General features: G+C 47.7%; 1 protein-coding gene across 5 annotated transcripts in view; it reads left to right on the top strand.

Moving 5' to 3' along the window:
- Positions 1-20,074, top strand: part of DYTN (dystrotelin) — a 50,859-nt gene extending 30,785 nt beyond the window's left edge. For all 5 annotated transcript variants that reach the window (XM_065562118.1, XM_065562116.1, XM_065562117.1 and 2 more), the window contains 3 exons: positions 8,253-8,412; positions 9,835-10,339; positions 18,502-20,074. In XM_065562118.1, the coding sequence (XP_065418190.1) occupies positions 8,253-8,412; positions 9,835-10,339; positions 18,502-18,608 (772 nt within the window). In that variant the 3' untranslated portion in view covers positions 18,609-20,074. The remainder of the gene's footprint in view (positions 1-8,252; positions 8,413-9,834; positions 10,340-18,501) is intronic.
- Positions 20,075-22,026: the final 1,952 nt, after the last annotated feature.

Raw genomic sequence — 22,026 nt, 5'->3', positions numbered from 1 at the left:
TTCTGGAGGTAACTGCTGACTTTGAGAGGATGGTTTCCTACCAGTGCTGGGGCCATGAATGAGACTCATGTGCCCATAGTTTGCCCTCCTCAAAGAGCACGAGTACATAAACTACAAAGGATACTACTCTACTGTTATGCAGACACTAATGGACCACAGAAGCAGATTTATGAACAAAATCATCATGGACTGTACTGGAAAAGAGCATGGTGCCAGTTTTTCCCCGCTCAGGAGTCTACATTCATGGACAGGCTGGGACATTATTCCCAGAAATGACATGACATAAACAGTGTTACTGTTATTCTGGGGGACTCCACATACCCCCTTTTGCCATGGCTTATGAAACCATACCATGAATTCAGAGGCCCTGGCAAAAGAAGGTTAAATTACACTCTCAGCAGGTGTAGAATGGTTGTTGAATGTACTTTTTGGCAGATTAAAATCATATTGGAGGCAGGGCCGGCTCCAGGCACCAGCTAAAGAAGCAGGTACTTGGGGTGGCCAATACCAAGGGGCGGCACTCCAGCCACTATTGGGTCAGCACGTCCGGGTCTTCGGCGGCGGGTCCCTCAGTCCCTCTCGGAGCGAAGGACCTGCCACCAAATTGCCGCCGAAGAGTGGAGCAGCGCGATCGCGCTGCCGCAGCTTTTTTTTTTTTTTTTTTTTGCTGCTTGGGGCTGCAGGAAACCTGGAGCCGGCCCTGATTGGAGGTGTCTACAGACCCATTTGGATGCCAGTGTCATCAATTACTGTGACTTGCTGCACTCTTCATAACTTTTGTGAAGCCATTTCCCCGAGAATGGACCTATGATAGTGAAGGGATGCTGGATTGGTACTCTCAGCCAGAAAGTGCAGCTACCCCTATGGGAGCTGGTTGCACCTGGGCACCAGAAGTGAGGGATGCTTTGTGCTCTCACATTATGGACTTGCAATGGCCCAATGGAAGAGGGGGAATAGTACCTGTAGGAATGTGCTTGTGGGGGAAAAGTGGCTCATTATTTTTGAGGGGAGCAGAGAGCAGTGCTTGGGAGGAGTATGGGGTTGATTGCCATGCACTGTAAGTCTGAATGACACGAAGAATAATGAATTGGAGGTGGCAGAATGGGTGCACAGATGGAATTTATTGAAATGTGAATGGCCATACCTAGCTAAATCGAGGAATACTATTTGCTTACTAATGTTTAATTGCTCCTGAATATGTTTTTAGCTTTATTAGCTCAAATCATGATTGCACGAAGTGATGCATTGATAGCAATAAACTTTCTTGAAAACATATGTTTTATTTGTAAACATGTCTTAAAATAGCAAAACACTCACATACTGTTGGGCAGACCAGCTGCCTTAACAAAACCATACACAAATGCACCAAAAAAAGGGGGGGGGCAGGAAATATTTAATACCTGACAGAATCCCCATGCCGCTACATGTCCTCTGGACCCATGTTCTCCTTTCCCTTTACACATTTTCCCTTCACTTGGCAGAGGGGTAGGCAGGTGGAGGTTTCCACTAGAGAAGAGTTGAAGAAGGAAGGCTGCATGGAGTTTAGTTGTCCTGCCCCACTGCTTTTGAGTCCTGAATGCATCGACCACCCTGATATGGGGTTGCCCAAGCTACTGCAGGACTGAGGTATGTTGCAGGGTTATCCTGCCATGGTGTGGGGGAGGCAGCAGGAGATGGTACTCTGGCAGCCATTATGGATGGGAGTCGCTGAAACAGTTCTCTGTTGAGCTCTGTCTCCCTCCCTAAGCCACCATTCCTGTTCCAGGAACTGCTTTCCAAGTGCCAGCCCCATCGCGGAAACCCTGTTCTCTACCTGGGTGGCATGCCCCAGCCTTTCCTCTTGCCTGTCAGTATGCTGTTGTTCCAGTCTTTCATCCCTCTTCTTTTGGTACCGGACCCGCTGGTCTGCCCTCTTAAGATCATCGACCATAACTTTGTCATGGAAACTCTTCCTTTTGGAACGGTCCGTGAAAGTACCTTGGGCCAGGAATCAAGTTCCTGAAGAACAGCAGGCAGTAGAGGTTGAGGGTCCTGAAATAGGACAAGAAAAAAGGATTATTGTCTAAAGTAGATTAGTATCACAGAATTAATTATGGTGGAATCTCAAGAACATAAAATGTAACATTTCAAAAGTAAACAAATATTGTGAAGGGGCTGCTTTAATCCTCATGCTGTCTCTGAACACAGCCTTGTTAGTCACTGTTACAGAAGTATGGAGACAAGGGTAAGTTAAAAATTATAATCTTTTTTCTGTTTCATAAAAATTTCATAACTAATTGTCATGCGGGTGAGGAGGAGAGATGTGTATAATGCCCTTGCTGCAAAAGGCTTTTTCTGTCATTTCAGGTCTTTCATATTTTGGAAGACGACATATGTGTTCTTCTGGTGCCCTATTGGCAGAGAGACATGTTATTCCAAGCTGCTGAAGAGAAACATGCACTGTGTGCAGCTGAAATATTCAAACATATAGTGACCAAACAGCATATTTGAAAGTTGGGTGGACTAGTCAGCTAAACGGGGGGTCTGGAAAATATGCCCTTCCCTGCAATGTGACTATCTATGTGGAGCTCCTGCTTCAGGAAAAAAGAACATACAGACTAACACGGCTGCTACTCTGAAACCTGACATTATGCTTCAGGAAAAACATGCAGCTATCAGCAGCCAGGATTGGGCCAGAATCCATGAAGGAATTAATCTTATGAGCTGACACAGCATCTTTGGCCTACCCTGTTACTGCCACATGCAAATATGCTAAAATCTGCAGCTTTTCTGCACCTGGCACAGTTCTGGGGAAAAAACTGACGCCCCATTCATACTTCGGAGAAATGAATTTGTGACCCGCAGACTGCATGGATTACCTCTAACAGAAATGGACTAGATTTGGAAATAGAAGACTTTTTCCCAAATACACACACACTCAGTTCGCTGTTTACAGGCAGCTGCATAGACCCAGGAGGAGTGATTACAGAGAGGCATATTTCTTATTGCTGAAAGGAAATCATGAATGACCCTAGCAAACATCTGTGACTTAACAGTTACAATAACCTTTACAGCTGTTTATTAATCTTTGAAATTTCAAGTTGCCATTTTGAACTAAACAGGTCGGGGAAGGGAAGGCGAACAACATGGTGCTGTGCTACAATCCACCATTATTGTCCACATGCTGATAGCTGGGACTTACTTTTACATTGCTTCTTAGAGCAGAAATCCCTCCCATTACTGGAATAATAAACTGTAAATTTGAATCATACACTTACCAGGCTCTGGGGCCACTTCAGACTCCACCGTGTTTGCAGCAGACTTGGCAGTGGGCTGTTCCTCGGGCAGGGCGATCAAACAGCTCTTCCAAGTAGGGACCAAGAACTCGCTGTTGATCCTGATCCACGGCTTGCTCTGGAACTGGTTTCATTAAGAGAGTCACTTCATGCTCCTCACTTGGAGCCTGCTGCTGACTGCCTTCAGTCCTCATGGTGGATTCAGGGGCTAACATAGAATCATAGAAGATTAGAGTTGGAAGAGACCTCAGGAGGTCATCTAGTCCAACCCCTTGCTCAAAGCAGGACCAATCCCCAACTAAATCATCCCAGCCAGGGCTTTGTCAAGCCTGACCTTAAAAACCTCTAAGACTGGAGATTCCACCACCTCCCTAGGTAACCTATTCCAGTGCTTCACCACCCTCCTAGTGAAATAGTTTTTCCTAATATCCAACCTAGACCTCCCCCACTGTGACTTGAGACCATTGCTCCTTGTTCTGTCATCTGCCACCACTGAGAACAGCCGAGCTCCATCCTCTTTGGAACCTTCAGGTAGTTGAAGGCTGCTATCAAATCCCCCTCACTCTTCTTTTCTGAAGACTAAATAAGCAGAGTTCCCTCAGCCTCTCCTCATAAGTCATGTGCCCCAGCCCCCTAATCATTTCTCTTGCCCTCTGCTGGACTGTCTCCAATTTGTCCACATCCTTTCTGTAGTGGGGGGCCCAAAACTGGATGCGATACTCCAGATGTGGCCTCACCAGATGTGTGCCAAATAGAGGGGAATAATCACTTCCCTCGATCTGCTGCCAATGCTCCTACGAATGCAGCCCAATATGCCGTTAGCCTTCTTGGCAACAAGGGCACACTGCTGACTCATATCCAGCTTCTCGTCCACTGTAATCCCCAGGTCCTTTTCTGCAGAACTGCTGCTTAGTCCATCCTAAGTGCAAGACTCTGCACTTATCATTGTTGAACCTCATCAGATTTCTTTTGGCCCAATCCTCCAATTTGTCTAGGTCACTCTGGAACCTATCCCTAACCTCCAGCATATCTACCTCTCCCCCCATCTTAGTGTCATCTGTGAACTTGCTAGGGTGCAATCCATTCCTTCATCCAGATCATTAATGAAGATGTTGAACAAAACCAGCCCCAGGACCAACCCCTGGGACACTCTGCTTGATACCGGCTACCAACTAGACATCGAGCCATTGATCGCTACCCATTGAGCCAGACGATCTAGCCAATTTTGTATCCACCTTATAGTCTATTCATCCAATCCATACTTTTTTAACTTGCTGGCAAGAATACTGTGGGAGACCGTATCAAAAGCTTTCCTAAAGTCAAGGTATATCACGTCCACCACTTTCCCCATATCCACAGAACCAGTTATCTCATCATAGAAGCAGAGGTGAGCTGGAGCCAGTTCCCACCGGTTCGTGGGAACCTGTTAAATTTAGAAGCCCTTTTAGATTTAACAAAAGCTCCAGCAGCTCCCTGCCCTTCCCCTGGCCCCAGCTCACCTCGCTCCGCCTCCTCCCCTGAATGCTCCCCCGGCTTCTCCTCCCCCTCCCCGGCTTCCTGCGAATCAGCTGTTCGCGTGGGAAGCCTGGGAAGGCTCAGAAGGAAGCAGCGGCTTCCCACAGGTGAGCTGGGGCGGGGGCGTGAGGAGGGCTCCAGGCGCCGCATGGCTCCGGCCCCGGCCGGCCTTCGCGGCCCCCGGGCCCGGCCCCTACCGGGTGGGCGGCACAGCTCCAGTCCGGCCCCGGCCGAGTGCCCCGGTCCCAGCCCTGGCCCAGCGGCTCCAGCCGAGTGGCTCCGGTCCCAGCCCCGGCCCCGACCGAGCGGCTCTGGCTCTGGCCGAGCGGCCCCAGCCCCCACCTCCAGGCAGCGCGGTAAGGGGGCAGGGAGGGGGTGTTGGATAGAGGGTGGGGGTGTTGGGGGGTGGATTAGGGTCGGGGCAGTCAGAGGGCAGGGAACAAGGGGATTGAATGGGGGCAAGGGGCCTGGGGGGCAGTCAGGAAGGAGCAGGGGTTGGATGGGGCAGTGGGGGGCAGTCAGGGGCAGGAGTTCCAGGGGCAGTCTGGGGATAGAGAGAAGGGGTGGTTGGATGGGGCAGGGGTCCTGGGGGGGGGCACAACCCCCTCGTGGGGTCAGGAGAAGGGAACCGGTTGTTAATATTTTTGGCAGCTCATCACTGCATAGAAGGCAATCAGGTTGGTCAGGCATGACTTGCCCTTGGTGAATCTATGTTGACTGTTCCTGATCACCTTCCTCTCCTCCATGTGCTTCAAAATGGATTCCTTGAGGACCTGCTCCATGATTTTTCTGGGGACTGAGGTGAGGCTGACCAGTCTGTAGTTCCCCGGATTCTCCTTCTTCCCTTTTTTAAAGGACAACATCATGACAGACCAGGTCATCATGAAGCACGGTTGGCTCCATGCTAGGCACAGTGCCCAGAACCCGGTCAAAGTCATCATAAAATGGGCATGTCGTTAGCAAGCTGCCTGAGGTGCGGTTCTTGTTCCTGGTCTTCCTGTATTCACTCTTTAGCCTCTTAATATGACCACTTGTCCAGAAAATCTGTAGAGCTGCTAGCTTTTTATCTATTTGTTGGTATGCATAATCGTTCCTGGTGTTTTACTTGCCTCGCATCAGAGATTCACCAAAATTTGGCTGTGCTCCTGTGGCCATGAAGCAGCTCACTTTGCAAAAGGCTTGATTGTTTCGCTCTCCATTGCAAACCCAGAGGCTCTCTGATAGTGTGCTTGCAGATCAGTGATCAGAAGAGAATGGGTTAATGCTGGCATGAGCTGCTGCCATTTGCCAAAGGGGGGGTTGGCTTCTGTTTTCAATAGAGTGGATTGGAGATTGTTGGGATAGAGAGAACTAAGGAAGTTGTCCCATGGAATTGTGGGATACTTCTGGCAGACTACTGGGACATGTATCGAGTGGACTGCATCTGCACTGCAAAGTAATAGGGGTGAAACCCTGGGTCCCAGCTCGACTTGTGCTTGGACCCTGCAGGGTCCTGGGACTGAGTCCTGGGTTAGAGCAATTGCAGTGTAGATGCAAAAGGTGTTAGGCTTGAGCCCAAGCTCAAGCACAGGCTTACACTGCAGTGCAGACATACCCATAGGGGCCAGTCCTGTGAGATGCTGAACATCTTCAACTCCCACTGAAGTTAATGGTAGCTGAGATGGTGCGTGTGAAGCCTGCTCCTTCAGAAATGTACTCTGTCCTGACTCAAGACTAGGGTTGCCAATCCTCCAGGATTGTCCTGGAGTCTCCAGGAATTAAAAATGAATCTTTAAAGATTATGTCATGTGATGAAACCTCCAAGAATACATCCAACCAAAGTTGGCAACCCAATCCTGTAAACAGGAAAATGAGTAACTTTGTTCACGGGAGTAGTCCCCTTCATTCCTAGTCAGTGGAAATACTTGCACAGGTTAAGTTTCTCAGGTGCATGTTTGCTGACAGAAATGGGCACAGAAATAGCTAAAGATTCTCAGAATCGCACAGGACAGGGCCATTAAATGCTGAAATATAAGGACTATTAAAAGGACTAGTAGAGCTGGTCAAGAATTTTCCAATGAAACATTTTTCATCAGGAAATGTTGATCTGTTCATTCTCTGATTCAAAATAACTTTTTGCTTAGACATTTTAATTTGTATTAAAATAAGTTTTTAAAAGAATTAAAAGGTAGGTATCAAAATGAGATGTTTCAATTGATCCGAACCAAAAAAATTTCATTGGTTCACAAAAAAAATTTGAGATTGACCTTTTGTCCCATCTCAGGGTGGGAAAAAATTTCAAAAATCTGAAAAACTCTTGCAGGACAGGAAAACCTTTTCTAAACCCAGATCTAAATACTACTGTTAACTTTGCATGTCCAGGCTTTTTACAAGCCTTCTGGCCAAGTCTTGCTCAGCGGATATGTATAATCTCATTGAAGGGGTCAGTAGGGCTACTCACATGAGGAAAGTGAGCAGATGAGTTCTGCCTTTATCCCTAGCGAAAGTGGGTTTTTCTGAGTGCGTACTGACTGATGTATTTCTTCTTTCAAAAATAGAGCTGGAAGAAACCGTTTAGTAAAAGACAGATTTATAACACCGTTACTTCTTGCTTAAATGAGCCAACACATTATCCAATAGAAAGTTAATAAACTAGAACTCTTGGATGTAATAGAAGAGTGGGGAGAACTATTTCAATTGAGCAATATACAGCAGCTGTCTTATTTCGCCAGTGCTAACCAGCTTTTATATCTCCCTTTCTGCCTCAGCAGTGGGCAAGACAGAGCTGTATTGCTATCCTGTGGGCAGCACGTCTCCGTAGGAGTCTGCCTCTAGATTAGAGAAATGGGTAGTATTATGTATTGTCTGCCCTGAGTAGATATTAGGTGCACCGTCTCTAGTATGTGTGTGGGAAGCACTTTTGATTGCAATAACCTCATCTTTCCAAGGACAGTGGCTTCTGTCGAAACTTTCTGTGCAATCAATGGAGGCCATACAGAAGGTCCTTAGCGAGAAGGATCATCATCAGGGAACAATGGGGCAGATTCATCCGTGTGCTGGGGCCAGGACAGACAGCTTGCACTTCCTCACTTTGAGAGCTGGCAGGAGCTGGCTTTACCCCAGGCACAGGGAAGGGCAGCCTTGTGGGCTGCCCTGTCTCTTGTCTCTGTTGTGACAGTCCCATGGGCCATTCCAGGAATGTTGAATCACCAGAGCTCAGGACCATCCTGGGCACACCTTCTCCATCCTGCCCATGCCCTGGGCTTCCTGCAATGCCCCTGTGCATAGGCTGCTGTGGAGGCACTTCAGCTCCTGGAGTACTGGCCCCCTGCACCCTGGTGGGAAGGTTCTTATACCTGTGCTATGGCCCCTTTGCACCAGCCCAGCTGCAATATTTGTTCTCTCTCGTGCTCTGCATTAAGGAGTGTGCATGGAAGGTAATTTAGTCCAGTAACTCCCCTGTCGCTCTCTGTTGCCTGGCAGGTACCTGAGAAAGCAGTTAAACAAATGGAAAGACAAAGCGCTGCTCCTCCACAACTCCCAGGAAGACAAAAGCTGCAGACTAGAAGCAAAGCTCCAAGCCCTGATAGCAAACCATGAGTGTGTGCAGGCGGAGCTGCAGCAAATGAGGCAGGAAATAAAGGTACAGAGAACAATGTGCCAAGAATCTTGACAACGATTTGGCTATTGGCATGCTCTGAGCACTGTGCACCAGCATTGTCTCATTGTTACTTTGTGCTTCCTCTGTTGTCTCTTGTATCTATCTATCGACATAGACAGACAGTAAGCGGGGACTCTGTTCTGTTTATACAGCACCTAGCACAATGGGGCTCTGATCCACAATGGGGCTCGTAGGCATTACCACACTACAAATAAATAAATAAGAATTATAATGAATAATAAATAATGTGTAAGAGTGAAAACACCCTTAGAGAAATTCCAACCATAAAAAAAAAGTCTCCAAAGAGAATTGCTCAATGCATCTTAATCAAGACTGGACACATCACTAGACAGTGCAGTCTAAAGAACAATCTTATCTTGTCAGGCGATAAAAATTAGAGATCTAGTCTGATAATTAAAGGAAAGTCTTTCCTTGCTGCGGATCAATATCTTATTTTGCCCTTTTCTTTTGAAATATTTTAATTCTGATTCATTTAAAGTAACCTTTGGTTTCTAAAGTTTAAATGATGTTTTCACTCTAAAATATTAGTCCATATGCTATGCAAATACATGGCATCTTACAACTGGATATACATGCAATTTGTTTGTATGAGTCATACGTACAAAGACACATATATATACACTGAAATATGCATGCACACATTGCATGGATGTGTGTGGGTATGTGTGTGTATATATATATATATATATATATACACACATAATTTTTTTTTCTCCTTAGTTAAATTATTTTAGAATAATTTTCCAGCAAATTAAATCTTGAGCTACTAGGACGTCTCCTTTTTACTGGCACAATAAGGTATAATATCTTGAGACTGAAATTACAATAAATTGAGACATTGAAAATTGTGGAATGAAACCTGTGTACAATATAATTAGACCCAATACACTTAAAATCAGGCAGGGGATAACTAGAAGAAGAAAAAGGCAGAGACAAGGTGTTTCTGGATAGACACCAAAGTTTTTATGGGCCTGATCCAAAGTCCACTGAAGTCAATGGAATAATTCCTATTGATTTGTTGTTATATTGCAGTAGTGTCGAAAATCCCCAGCCACGATCAGGACTCCATTGTGCTAAGTGCTATACAAGCGTATGAAGAGAAAGTCCCTGTCCTGAAAAGCTATAAACTAATTAGACAAGACTGACAAGGGAAGCATTACAATCCCCTTTTTACAGGTGGGGAAACTGAGTCATGGAGATTCACTGATTTGCCCAAGGTCATATATGGTTTCTGTGGCAGGGATGGGAGGGAACTGAAACCAGATCTCTCAAGTCTCATTTCAGTTCTTTAACCACAAAACCATCCTACCTCTTTAACAGGCTTCCATTGGCTTTGTATCAAGCTTTATAAGCAACAGGTTTCCTGTGTTGTGTTTATTTCAGGCAATGTTACAACCACCAAACTATCCTTCATTTGTATTGTGTCAAAATATGATGCCAAAAAGTGAAGACCCCTGGGAGGAAAGAAAGCTTCACAATGGATCAGATTCAGCTCTGGCAAAACCCATCCCCACTAGCTATACTGAGTGGAAATCCCTGGATCCCTCCTCAGCTGCAGAAAAAAGGCAGCTATTACAGACTCAGACTGATCCAGTTGCAATGAACCTGAGATCATCAGGTACCACTTTAGGGTCGATATTCCTGAAGAATGGCAACCCCCTAATGAGACAGCATGAAAAATCAAAAGAGAAGGGAATTCCTCAGACAGATCAGGAGGGGATATCACAACCTGAAAGGACCGGGAACCTTCCCCAGGGAATTATGACCACAGCTTCTAGTCCCACTGCTGCAGAAGTGCCATTTAATGAGAAGGAGGTGAATGAAGAGAAGGAACTGCAGCAGCTAGTGCTGAAGCTGGAGGATGCATTATCTCTCCAACTGCAACCAGGTAAGAGTTCTGAAGTCACAGATATTGGTCCCGAGTGTCTTCGGACCTACATCCGGTTTACTCCAGCATAGTTCTATAGACTTCATTGGAGCTACTCCGGACATATATACGTGAGTGGAGAATTAGACCTGATGGACCAAACTCTCTATTCTGGTGTAAATGGGTGAAGCATCACTGACTTAATAAAGTGTCACCCTTTGACACCAACAGAGAATTTAGTCCATTGAGTCTAGCATGAGGTGCCTTTATATTTACACTTTGGGTCGGTCAGGTGCTGCACTTATCTGCACCCTGAGCAACTCTAGGAATTGCCCAGAATATAAAAGTTGCAACGTGTGAGATGCTCATTAAATACTACTCAAGCCTGTACTCAGCAAATATTGTTCAGTCTTTCTGTGAAATTATATTTCACCTTTGGAAATGCTTTAAAGGTTCAGCAGGTTATGTTCCCAACAAGAGGGTGCTCATTTTCTTGCCTTCTCTATGAATTTGAGGTCTCATTTGAATTTCTTTCGCTGGTTTAAAATTACTCTAAAAAGGATGCCCACAGAGTTCACATCCATTCTTTAAACACAGGGGAGGTGTCCTTCATATCCCCTCTTCACAAAAGTCCTAGAGTATGTAATGATGACACCTGCTGTTTTTCATCAATTTGAATATAATTTGGTTAGACAGTATATTATTAACTAGATAACTTGTGTTACATACGTTTTTTTTATTTCTAGATGTGCAGTAACTAAACCTCACTGCATCCCTTGACATTAGCAGAAAGCTTTTACATGGAAATCTGAAATGCACGGGAGGCAATAGGTCTCAGGATATTTGTGTTAGATGTGCTTCCTGGCACTGTAGATTACTAAGGAGGGAGTGACATGGCATTCTGAGGAACCTGTGTTCTTTGAGTGATTGCTCATGTCAGTGCCAAGTAGGTGTGTGCATGCTGCGTGCACAATTGTCTAAAGGTTTTTCCCCTAGTGGTACCAGTCGAGTCGGCTGTGGACAGGGCCGGCTCCAGGCACCAGTGTAGGAAGCTGGTGCTTGGGGCGGCCAATTCAAAGGGGCGGCACTCCATTCGGTATCAGAGCGGCATGTCCGGGTCTTCGGCAGGAATTCAGCAGCGGATCCCGCATTCCCTCTCTTCCTCTTTGAGTTGCCGCCGAATTGCCGCCAAAGAGGAAGAGAGGGAGGACCCGCCACCGAATTGCCGCCGAAGAAGTGGTGCGATTGAGCTGCCGCCGAAGTGCCGCCGCTCATCTTTTTAATTAATTTATTTATTTATGGCCGCTTGGGGCGGCAGGAAAGCTGGAGCCAGACTTGGCTGTGGAGCCCCCTGGAGTGGCGCCCTATGGTGGTGAATATAGGTCCCTGCTGACCTGCTGCCTCTTCAGTTCCTTCTTACCACCAGTGACAGTCTTTGAAGCTACTTTGTTCTCTTGCCTTGGATAAGCTCTTCTCCTAGCGAATAGTTATTCTTGTATTGTATAGAGTTCTACGTAGTATAGGTGTTCTAGTATTTTAATTAAGTTAGTTTGTAGATAAGTTTCTGTTGGGAATTACCCCCCACTTTTTCCTACTAGGAGTTTTCCTACTCCCCTCCGGGGACCAGGGTATGCTTCGGTCTCCAGGCTTCAGAACTTGCGGGTCTTGCCAGAAGCCTATGCCCAGGGGAGACCCTCATGACTCCTGCATAAAGTGCTTGGGGGAAGCCCACCAGACCGACAAATGCAAGATCTGCAGGAGTTTCCACCCAAGGACTGAAGGAGAGAGACTTTGGACTTAAGCTTCTCCTTATGGAGTCAGCTCTCCATCCCCAGCTGGCTCAGACCACGTCAAGATCCAAGCCCAGCACTTTGGTGCTGAGTGCACCAGCCTCAGTAAGGGAGGATGTGGTGCTGGAGAAGGATTTGGGGCCCAGAGACCCGTGGCACTGCCACTCTTCGGCACCAAAGACAAGTTCGGCGATTTCTCGGCACTGATCTCACTCACCGGTGCTGCATAAGAAGCTGAGAAGAGCCAAAAGAACTCACCAAAAGTCCAAGCAGTGGAGCACGATGGTGCCCGTGGAGTGTCCCCCACATCAGGACACTCAGCTCCTGCTCAGGGACAGCTGGTACTGTTGACTCCGGCGGCCCAGGCAGAACCGTTGAGTCCGGTTCTGTTGGACTCTCCGGGATGGGAGAGCCAAATTGGGGAGTTGGACATGCCGTCCACTCCTGACACGTTTGAGGCTGCCAGGGACTTCATGGAGATGGCAATCCAGCACTCCCTGGCACCGGCAGAGCCAACAGCACTGGCACCAGCAGCTCCAGCACCAGCACCATGCAGGTGGGCTGGACTGTCCAAGGGCAAACCAGCCACGCTGCGGCACTGGTCGTCCTCACCTCAGCACTGATCACCGGCACCGGCCCACATGGCACCGCCATGGAGCCCGAGATCAGACTCGTTCTCGGAGTCAGAACCAGAATCATACGTCTCCAAATGCAGCAGGCACCAGTCTCTTCAGTCCAGGCATAACGAGATGCAACAACTTCCGATGATGCCCTGGCCACCACAGTGGCAGGCACCCAACTCAGTGGCCGTTCTGGTCCCCATGGGCGTATCATCAAGCCCAGGAGCCAAGCTCCAGGTCCCTTTTGGTCACCTCGGACAGACGGGGACCTCAGTCTGCCTCCATGGTAAGGGAACCTCCAAGGGGTTCGGAGCCCAGTGCCTGAGCCGGCACCGAACCTGGCACCGAGTTTGCATCTGGCAAAGTATCTGCCACTGTGCAGGAAGCACCTGCTTGGGAGGACTTCTATGAGTTGGAAGGTCAGGAGGAGCCCATGCCTATGAGGGCTTCTTCATCTTCCTCCCCGGATGAGGCAGTAGCAGGCTTGTCTGCCTCATTACCGGCTTTGGATGATAGAGCCCATCAGGAGCTGCTCAGAAGAGTAGCCCAAAATCTTGGCCTGCAAGCAGAGGAGGTGTCAGCAGAAATGGACCCTATGGTGGACATTCTGACACCACAAGGTGCTTCCAGGGTGGCCTTGCAATTGGTCAAGTCCATCCACAATACTACCAAGACCTTCTGGCACACTCCTGCTTCCATTCCTCCAATGGCTAAAGGGGTGAAGAGGAAGTACTTTGTACCCTCTAAAGCAGGGGTCCCCAACGCAGTGCCCGCGGGTGCCATGGCGCGAGCCAGGGTATCCATGTGCACCCACCTACTGGCCACCAGAAAAGCAGCCGCCAAAAAGTGGCAATGTCAAGAAGCGCTACCGCCAAAATGCCGCCGGATTTCGGTGGCATTTCGGCGGCGACGCCTCTTGATGCTGCTGCTTCACGGCGGCATTTCGGCGGCTGCTTGTCTGGCGGCCACAGTCCTCGGCGACTAGTCATCCGGCGCCTGCCCCACGGAAAAGGTTGGGGACCACTGCTTTAAGAGGTACAAATACCTTTTCACCCACTCCGAGCTGGGCATGCTGGCAGTGGATGTGGCCAAGGCCAAGGAAAGGCAGGGTCACCAGCGCCCCACTCCAACGTCTAAAGAGGCAAAGAAGCTGGACCTCTTCAGCCATAAGGTCTATTCCACTAGGGGGCTCCAGCTTCGAATTGTCAATCAGCAGGCAGTTCTTAGCCGCTACAGTTTTAACTCTTGGAACTCCCTGTCCAAGTTTAAGGAGCTACTTACATCTGACTCCCACTCTGACTTTGGGGCTGCCCTGGAGGTAGGCAAGACCATTGCAAGGACTTCCTTGAAGGTTGCATTAGACTCAGTGGACTCAGCCACCTGTACAGTTCATGGTCCTCCCCGTCAGCCTCTCAGCAGCCCCTCGGGTGTTCACAAAGTGCATGGCGATTGTGGCGGCCTTCCTGTGAAAGCGGCAGGTGCAAGTGTTCCCATATCTGGACGACTGGCTGATCAAGGGTCAATCTTGGGCCCAAGTGGAGGACCATGTGAGCCTGGTGCACATGACATTCCTCAGTCTCGGTCTCATTCTAAATGTAGAAAAAAAAGTCAACTATAACCCCTATGCAGAGGATAGAGTTCATCGGGCCCTCCTGGACTCCACCCAGGCCAGGACTTTTCTCCTAGAAGCTCATTTCCTCACCATAAGCGCCGTCATAGAGGATCTCAAGAGATTCCCCACTACAATGGCGCAAACTTGTCTGAAGTTGCTTCGGCATATGGCTGCCTGCATGTGTATGTGGTACACCAGGCCAGGTTGCAGCTACACCTGCTTCAGACGTGGTTAGCCCAAGTTTACAGGCCAAACAGAGATCACATAGACAGACTGGTCACTCTTACTCCTCAGGTTCTCAAATCCCTCCGATGGTGGCTCAACCCACAAGCAATATGTGTGGGAGTGCCCTTCTCCATACTTCAGCCGTCGCTGTCTCTAGTCACAGATGCGGCGGCGATGAAATGGGGGGTGCACCTGTGCGAACTCAAGGCCTCTTGATCCCAGGTGGAACTTTTGCTGCACATCAACGTCAGGGAGCTGTGGGTGGTTCGTCTCGCTTGCCAGACATTTCAAACCCATCTACAGGGAAGATGTGTATCAGTACTGACAGACAATACCACAGCAATGTTTTATATAAACAGACAGGGTGGTGCTCGCTCCTCTCCCTGTGCTAGGAAGCCCTCAAGCTGTGGGACTTCTGCATCGCCCACTTGATACAATTGGAGGCCTTGTACCTTCCCTGTTCGCAGAATGAACCGGCCGATCGCCTCAGCAGGTCGTTTTACAGCCACAACTGATCCCTGCACCCAGATGCCACCATCAACATCTTCCAAAAGTGGGGATCTCCCCAGATAGACTTGTTTGCAACACGATGCAACAGGAAGTGTCAACAGTTCTTCTCCTTCCTGAACCACAGTCCAGGCTTGCTCGCGGATGCCCTCTTCCTGTCCTGAAAAGGGTGCCTGCTGTATACATTCCCACCCTTCCCACTCACCCACAAGGTCCTCCTCAATGTCCAGTGAGAGAAAACGTTGTTGAGTTTAATAGCACCAGCGTGGCCATGTCAGCACTGGTTCACCACGTTGCTGGACCGGTCAGTGAATACACCCATTACTTTGCCCTTGGTTCTGGACTTGATCACACAGGACCATGGCCACTTCCAGCACCCTAACCCAGAATCTCTCCATCTCATAGCATGGAAACTCCATGGCTGAATCCTCTAGAACTTACCTTCTCAGACTCGGTTAGGGAGGTTCTCCTCGGCAGCAGAAAGCCTTCCACTCGTGCCACTTATCTGGCAAAGTGGAAGAGATTTTCCATTTGGTCCCTCCAGAAAGGTACCCCTCCGTTGCAGTCCTCGATTCCCTTTATCCTGGGCTATTTGCTTCACCTGAAGCAACCGGGGCTGGCAGTTTCATCAGTAAAGGTGCACCTGGTGGTAATTTCGGCTTTCCATCCTGGCTCAACAGGACGCTCAGTGTTTGCTAACCCTGTGGTTGGCTATTTCCTCAAGGGGCCAGACAAACTGTACTCCCAAGTAAAACAACCAATCCCTCCATGGGAGCTTAACCTGGTGCTCTCAAGGCTCCTGGGCCCCCCCTTTGAGCCCCTAGCAAAGAGTTCACTGTTCCACCTGTCTTGGAAAATGGCGTTCCTAGTGGCTATAACATCAGCCAGAAGGGGGTCTGAGCTCAAGGCTTTGACGTTGGAGCCCCCTTATACTGTGTTTGATAAGGACAAGGTACAATTGTGACCGCACCCAGGATTTCTCCTGAAGGTAGATTCGCAATTTCACACAAATCAGGACATCTTTCTGCCAGTGTTCTATCCTAAGCCACGTGCCAATGACAGGGAATGCATGCTCCATTCCCTGCATGTCAGATGGGCATTAGCCTTTTACATCAAGTGAACAAAGCCGTTTAGGAAGTTGATGCAGTTCTTCATCGCTATTGCAGAAAGAATGAAAGATCTCCCGATTTCGTCTCAGAGAATCTGTTCTGGATCACGGCCTGCATCAGAATATGCTGTTATCTAGCAAAGATTCCGGCCCCAGCGTTGACAACGCACTCCACAAGAGTGCAGGCTTCATCTGCAGCAGTCCTGGCACAGGTCCCCATTCATGACATCTGCCGGGCGGGTACGTGGTCATCTATTCACACCTTTATGTCACACTACGCCATCACTCAGCAGGCGAGAGACAATGCCGCGTTTGGTAGAGCCGTGCTACAGTCGGCAGCTCAGTGAACTCCGACCCCTCCTCCCGGGGACTGCTTGGGAGTCACCTACTTGGAATTGACATGAGCAATCACTTGAAGAAGAAAAAAAAATGGTTACTGACCTTTCGTACCTGTTGTTCTTCGAGATGTGTTGTTCATGTCCATTCCGAGACCCACCCACCTCCCATCTGTCAGAGTATCCGGCAAGAAGGAACTGAAGAGGCAGCGGGTCGGCAGGACCTATTTTCACCGCCATAAGGGCACCATTCCGGGGGGCTCCACAGCCAACAGGGTACTACTAGGGGAAAAACCTTCCAACAATCATGCATGCGCACGCACACACCTACTTGGAATGGACATGAGCAACACATCTTGAAGAACAACAGTTATGAAAGGCAGATAACCGGTTTTTGTCTCTCACTGACAGGAAGTGGCTAGATTCATAGGTCACCTCTGTTATGCTGGATGGATTTTCAAGGAGGTAGGGGAGTTGAATATGAGAAAAGATAAAATAACGCTGTAAAAATGAGCTGGGAAGATTTAAAAAATAATTTAAAACTGCTTAAAATCTGAAATTAATAACATTCTATTAAGCCTTATCATGCAAGGCCCAAGGCACTCTGTGTCCATTACATCTGGCCCTATAAATATATATTACACACAAAAAAACATGTGAAAATAATATTACTGAGATTGCAAAAAGTTGGAAAATGCCAGAATTAAGGTTGCTTCTGAACCCTTAATTCAGCCCTTTTATGCATTTGCATTATAAGTCAGTCTTTAAACACATGATCATATACTATTTTTTCCACAGGACCCTTGCCTCCCACCCCCCAGCAACCAGTTCTAGCCTCCATTCTCCTCCCTGACTTCCAGTCCCACCTCTTTGCCTAGCCAGTCCCAATTCTGCCCCTCACCCCAGGTTCCAGGCACAGTTTCTTTTCCCCCTGCTCCACTTCCAGTTTCACCAGACACCTTGTCCCAATCTACTCTTCCCTCCTCCATAGTCCAGTTTTTGTTACCACTGTATTCAAATGAGACAGCTTTCTCCTCTGTGCTAGCTGACTGCCAGTAGGGGATCACTGAGCGCACAGGAGAGACAAGCTCATTGCTCTCAAGTTCTAGTGCCAGCTCCGCCCTGGACCAGAGCAGCCACTACAGGGAAAGTTTGACTTTGCCCTTGTAGCCTTATGGAGGAGGAACAAGTTCAGCCTGGGGAAGCTGTGCAGCGCAGAAAATGTCAGCCCAAAGGGTTAAAGTTTAGCAAAGTTATAAGCAACTGAAAACAGGGTCTTATAATGGGAACTCTTGGGCAACCTTAATAATAGTCAGTGCTACCAATGCTGCTGTTATATACAAGGTGCTTAGGAATGGACCCAAAGAGCAGTCTCTTACTGTAAGTAATCCATATAAGTCACAGAGCAAAGACTAACTCAACATGAGTAGAGATATGATCTGACACTCCGTTCATAGTTTATAAATACCATATTAAACATGTGGCAGTCAAGCATTGAACCCAGATCTTCTAATTTCCACTGCAGTGCTGTCACCACAACACTAGCCTTCCTCTCTCAGCATGCAATCACTCTAGAATTACTCCAGATTTGCATTCATGTGAGCTCAACATTTAACCCCTCACTGCTTGAGTCATTTAAAACTGGAGAAGACATAGTACTGTAGAGGAAGTCACTCTCAGCAGTCAATATGGAACAAACTTGCATTGGTGGTCTTTTCTGTCTCCAATTTCTATGACTGTGTAATTGTTTGACCCCACAGCCAGCCTCCCAATCACATAAAATCCTCTTGTAATCAATGGTCTTATTACAGCATAACTTTGTTCAGCTCTCAGGATGCCTCACTTTCATTGATAAGAATGTAATAAGGAAAGCCAGCGGATAAAACTTTTGTTTCTATAAAATTACCTTGAATTGGAGTCTTTTAAAGAGTCGTACAGGGATTTTACTGCATTTAGGTGCTGTGAAATAATCTCTTTTCTTTCCAGCTCAGCAGTCTGCTATAAAGCAGGAGTTGGTCTCCACAGCTGAGCATGTTTGCAGGTCCTTCTCTGACCTCATCAACCATGTGACTTTGCCTGCTTGGAAGAAATAGGATGCCAGTATTAGCCTTACTACTTCATCCCACTGTTGCCCAGGTAATTACAGCCATGTGTCATCTCTAAAGTTGGTCAGATATTGAACTGTAATAATCTAACATAATTGAGTTTTGACTCTGGGGTCTTTACCAGAGTCTTCTGTGGTGTTAGAGAAGGAATTCTCCCTTATATTAGTACCATATATTCCTAGCCTATTCCTAACTAAATATAGGGCCAGATCTTGACCAATGCATATCAATATAGTTCTGTTGACTTCAGTGAGGCTATGCTAACATACACCGCTAATGATCTGGCCCATACTATCCTCTCATTACTATAGTACCTGATAATTGCTTGTGTTTCAGGAAACAAGAGGATTTTTTTCCCCACACGCACACATGGAGATGGCTTTAGCTAACCAATCTCATTGATAAGTTGTCTGACATTGTATCATAGTTCAAGAAGCAATGAATAGAAGGAGTAAATCTTTAGTTGTCTTCTCCAAGTTGTCCATTGTCTCCAACATCTGACAGTCATTTTACTAAATTAGCAACTAAATTGGTGAGAAGGAAGAGCTGTGAACAGTTAGAGGCATTTTATTGCTTTAGAAGCCCCATATATATGGAATTATTAAAGAGCTTAATATTACTTGAAGGACTTACAACATCAGAAAAGAAATTTTTGTTTTTCTTTTGTTGATAGCACAGGGTATTCACAGAGTCAGCTGAAAACAAATTATGAAAACATTTCCAACACAGCACTGAAAATATTTAAGGATGGTGTTTCTATCTGGAAGGTTTGCATGCTGTTGAGAGATATTGGAATTCTGATAAGGGTTTAGATGGTTATTTAGGTTGTTGCTAGCTGACCACCAGATCCTGTGCCCATTGAAGCCAACGGCAAAGCTTCTGTTGACTCAGCAGTGCGAGCTTTCAGCCTTGGATGCTTTGGGGGATAATCTGGGATTTGGAGGGGAGTAAGATAGTGGACAAAAAGTGAATATATTATTCCTCAATGATTCATCTATAAGATGTGCCACATTCCACTTTCTCTCCTTCTGGTACGTAGGTGAGAGATCTGGAAGGAAAGGGCTGAGCTCACACTTAGAAGAAAAGCCACTTGCACTATATGCTGTTCTTTAATGTCCTGGCCGTGGGCCTGATTCTCCATGGTTACATCTGTTTTACACCAATATAACTCCCCGATTTCAATGGAGTTCTATTGACATAAATTGAGGTAACAGAAGAGAGTCACGCCCATGACAGTGTTGCTCTGGAATAGCAATGCTGAAGATTGAGACAATGGTGAGTAGGCTAGGCAGTCGTTTGGACTATTAATTGTGGTGGGTTTTTTTGATATTTTTGTGGGTAACTGTGACCAAAAGCATCCCTGTGTTCACACTCTACACACTGTTGTAATCTTTGTATGAAATATGCCTTGTGAGATTTCATTTGAAAATAATAAATAACTTGCTGGTCAATAATATGGTGAAATGTATGACAGTATTATATGTGACGTTACAAATTCACTCTATGTGATATTAACACATGTTCACAACCAGACAGCTCTGTCTAGGCAAAAGTTGTTAAACAGGCATATCCTAAATAAAGGCATGTATGTTTACCCCTCAATGTACATATAAATAGTAAATAGGGTCCTCGAGATAGCAGGAGGAAGAGATGACTAGAAACAGAACGAGTTGGATTTCATCAAAGACAAAGGGAGAAAAAAAGGGCATGGAGCCTCCTTCATCACCAGACTCCATGTTGCCTTCTTTACTGCTTGAATAAACTTTACTTTGAAGCAGGGGTGGGCAAACTGCGGCCCGTGGGCCACATCCAACCCAGCAGCCGATTTAATCTGGCCCTTGAGCTCCTGCTGGGGAGCAGGGTATGGGGCTTGCCCTGCTCCCATACTCCAGACGGGGAGCGGGGTCGGGAGCCGCTCCACACACATGTGCTGCGGCTCCCGGAAGCAGCAGCATGTCCCCACTCTGGCTCCTATGTTTAGGGGCAGCCAGGGGGCTCCGCGCACTGCCCCCGCCCCAAGTGCCGCCCCAGCAGCTCCCACTGGCCGGGAACTGCAGCCAATGGGGCAGCGCGCAGAGCTACCTGGCCATGTCTCCACGTAGGAGCTGGAGGGGGGACATATCACTGCTTCCCTGAACCCCTCCCGTGCCCCAACTCTCTGCCCAGCCCTGATCTCCCTCCTGCCCTCCAAACCCCTTGAACCCAGCCCGAAGCACCCTCCTGCACCCCAAAGCCCAGATCCCTGACCCCACCCCAGAGCCCGCACCCCCAGCCAGAGCCCTAATCCCCCCCCCCCCGTGCTCCAACCCCCTGTCCCAGCCCTGATCCCCCTCCCACCCTCCGAACTGCTCGGGCCCAGCCTGAAGTACCTTCCTATATCCCAAATCCCTCAGCTCCACCCCAGAGCCTACTCTTCCAGCTGCAGCCCTCACCCGCCCCCCCACACACCCCAACCTCCTGCCCCAGCCTGGAGCCCCCTCCCAAACCCTCAATTTCTCATTTCTGGCCCCATCCCAGAGCCTGCACCCCCAGCCAGAGCCCTGACCCTCTCCTGCACCCCAATCCCAATTTCGTGAGCATTCATGGCCCGCCATAAAATTTCCATACCCAGATGTGGCCCTCGGGCCAAAAAGTTTGCCCACCCTGCTTTGAAGGGTAACCCTCAGAAGAATCCACCAAAGAAAGGGTCAGAGAACCCCAAGTTCTGTCTCTTTCTTCTAAAAAGACTAAGGCACCAACACCTTTGGGCCTCTGGGAGAGATCCTGACCAAGGAAACTGTCAGCCTCCATCTTGCTGGAAGACTGTGGATAAGAAAGGCCATCTCGAGCAAAGCATTGAGCCAAAACTTGCTAGAATAAGTTTGACTTTTAGATGCATTTTTTCACTGATATTTACAGGTAACCATTTCTAACTTTCTCTCTTATACTTGCATTCACTTAAAATCCTATCTTCTTTGTTAATACTTAATAAACTTGTTTTATTTTTAATCTAAACTGATCCAGTACTTTATTTAAACTGAACTGTTTGGTAAGTCCAGTTGAAGTAAACGGTTGAATATCAACTCTTTACAGGAGCAATGAATCGTAATATCTGAACTTTCCAGGAAAGAGCTGGACAGTGCAGAACATGCATTTTGGGGGGAAATCTGGGACTGGGAGCATGTTGGGGTCACCCTGCAAGAAGTAACCGAGGCTGGTGGAAACCAGAATGGAGCTGTGGGATCAGGCTGGTGGGATCAGAGCTGCTGAACCAGGATTGCCTAGCACACACATGTTCAGGATGCAACCTGCATGCTGGTAGGCTGGCTGTGAGCAGTCCAGGTTGGGAGCTACAACAGAGATGCATTGTGAGGCACCCACGGTTACAGGGAAGGCAGTGACACAACCCCCTTGCTGGTCTGGGCTG

The sequence above is a fragment of the Chrysemys picta genome, chromosome 11 (genome assembly GCF_011386835.1).
Source record: "Chrysemys picta bellii isolate R12L10 chromosome 11, ASM1138683v2, whole genome shotgun sequence".
Classification (NCBI taxonomy): domain Eukaryota; kingdom Metazoa; phylum Chordata; order Testudines; family Emydidae; genus Chrysemys; species Chrysemys picta.
Note: the sequence above shows the minus strand (reverse complement) of the source record. Positions and strands in the feature narration are given on the sequence as shown.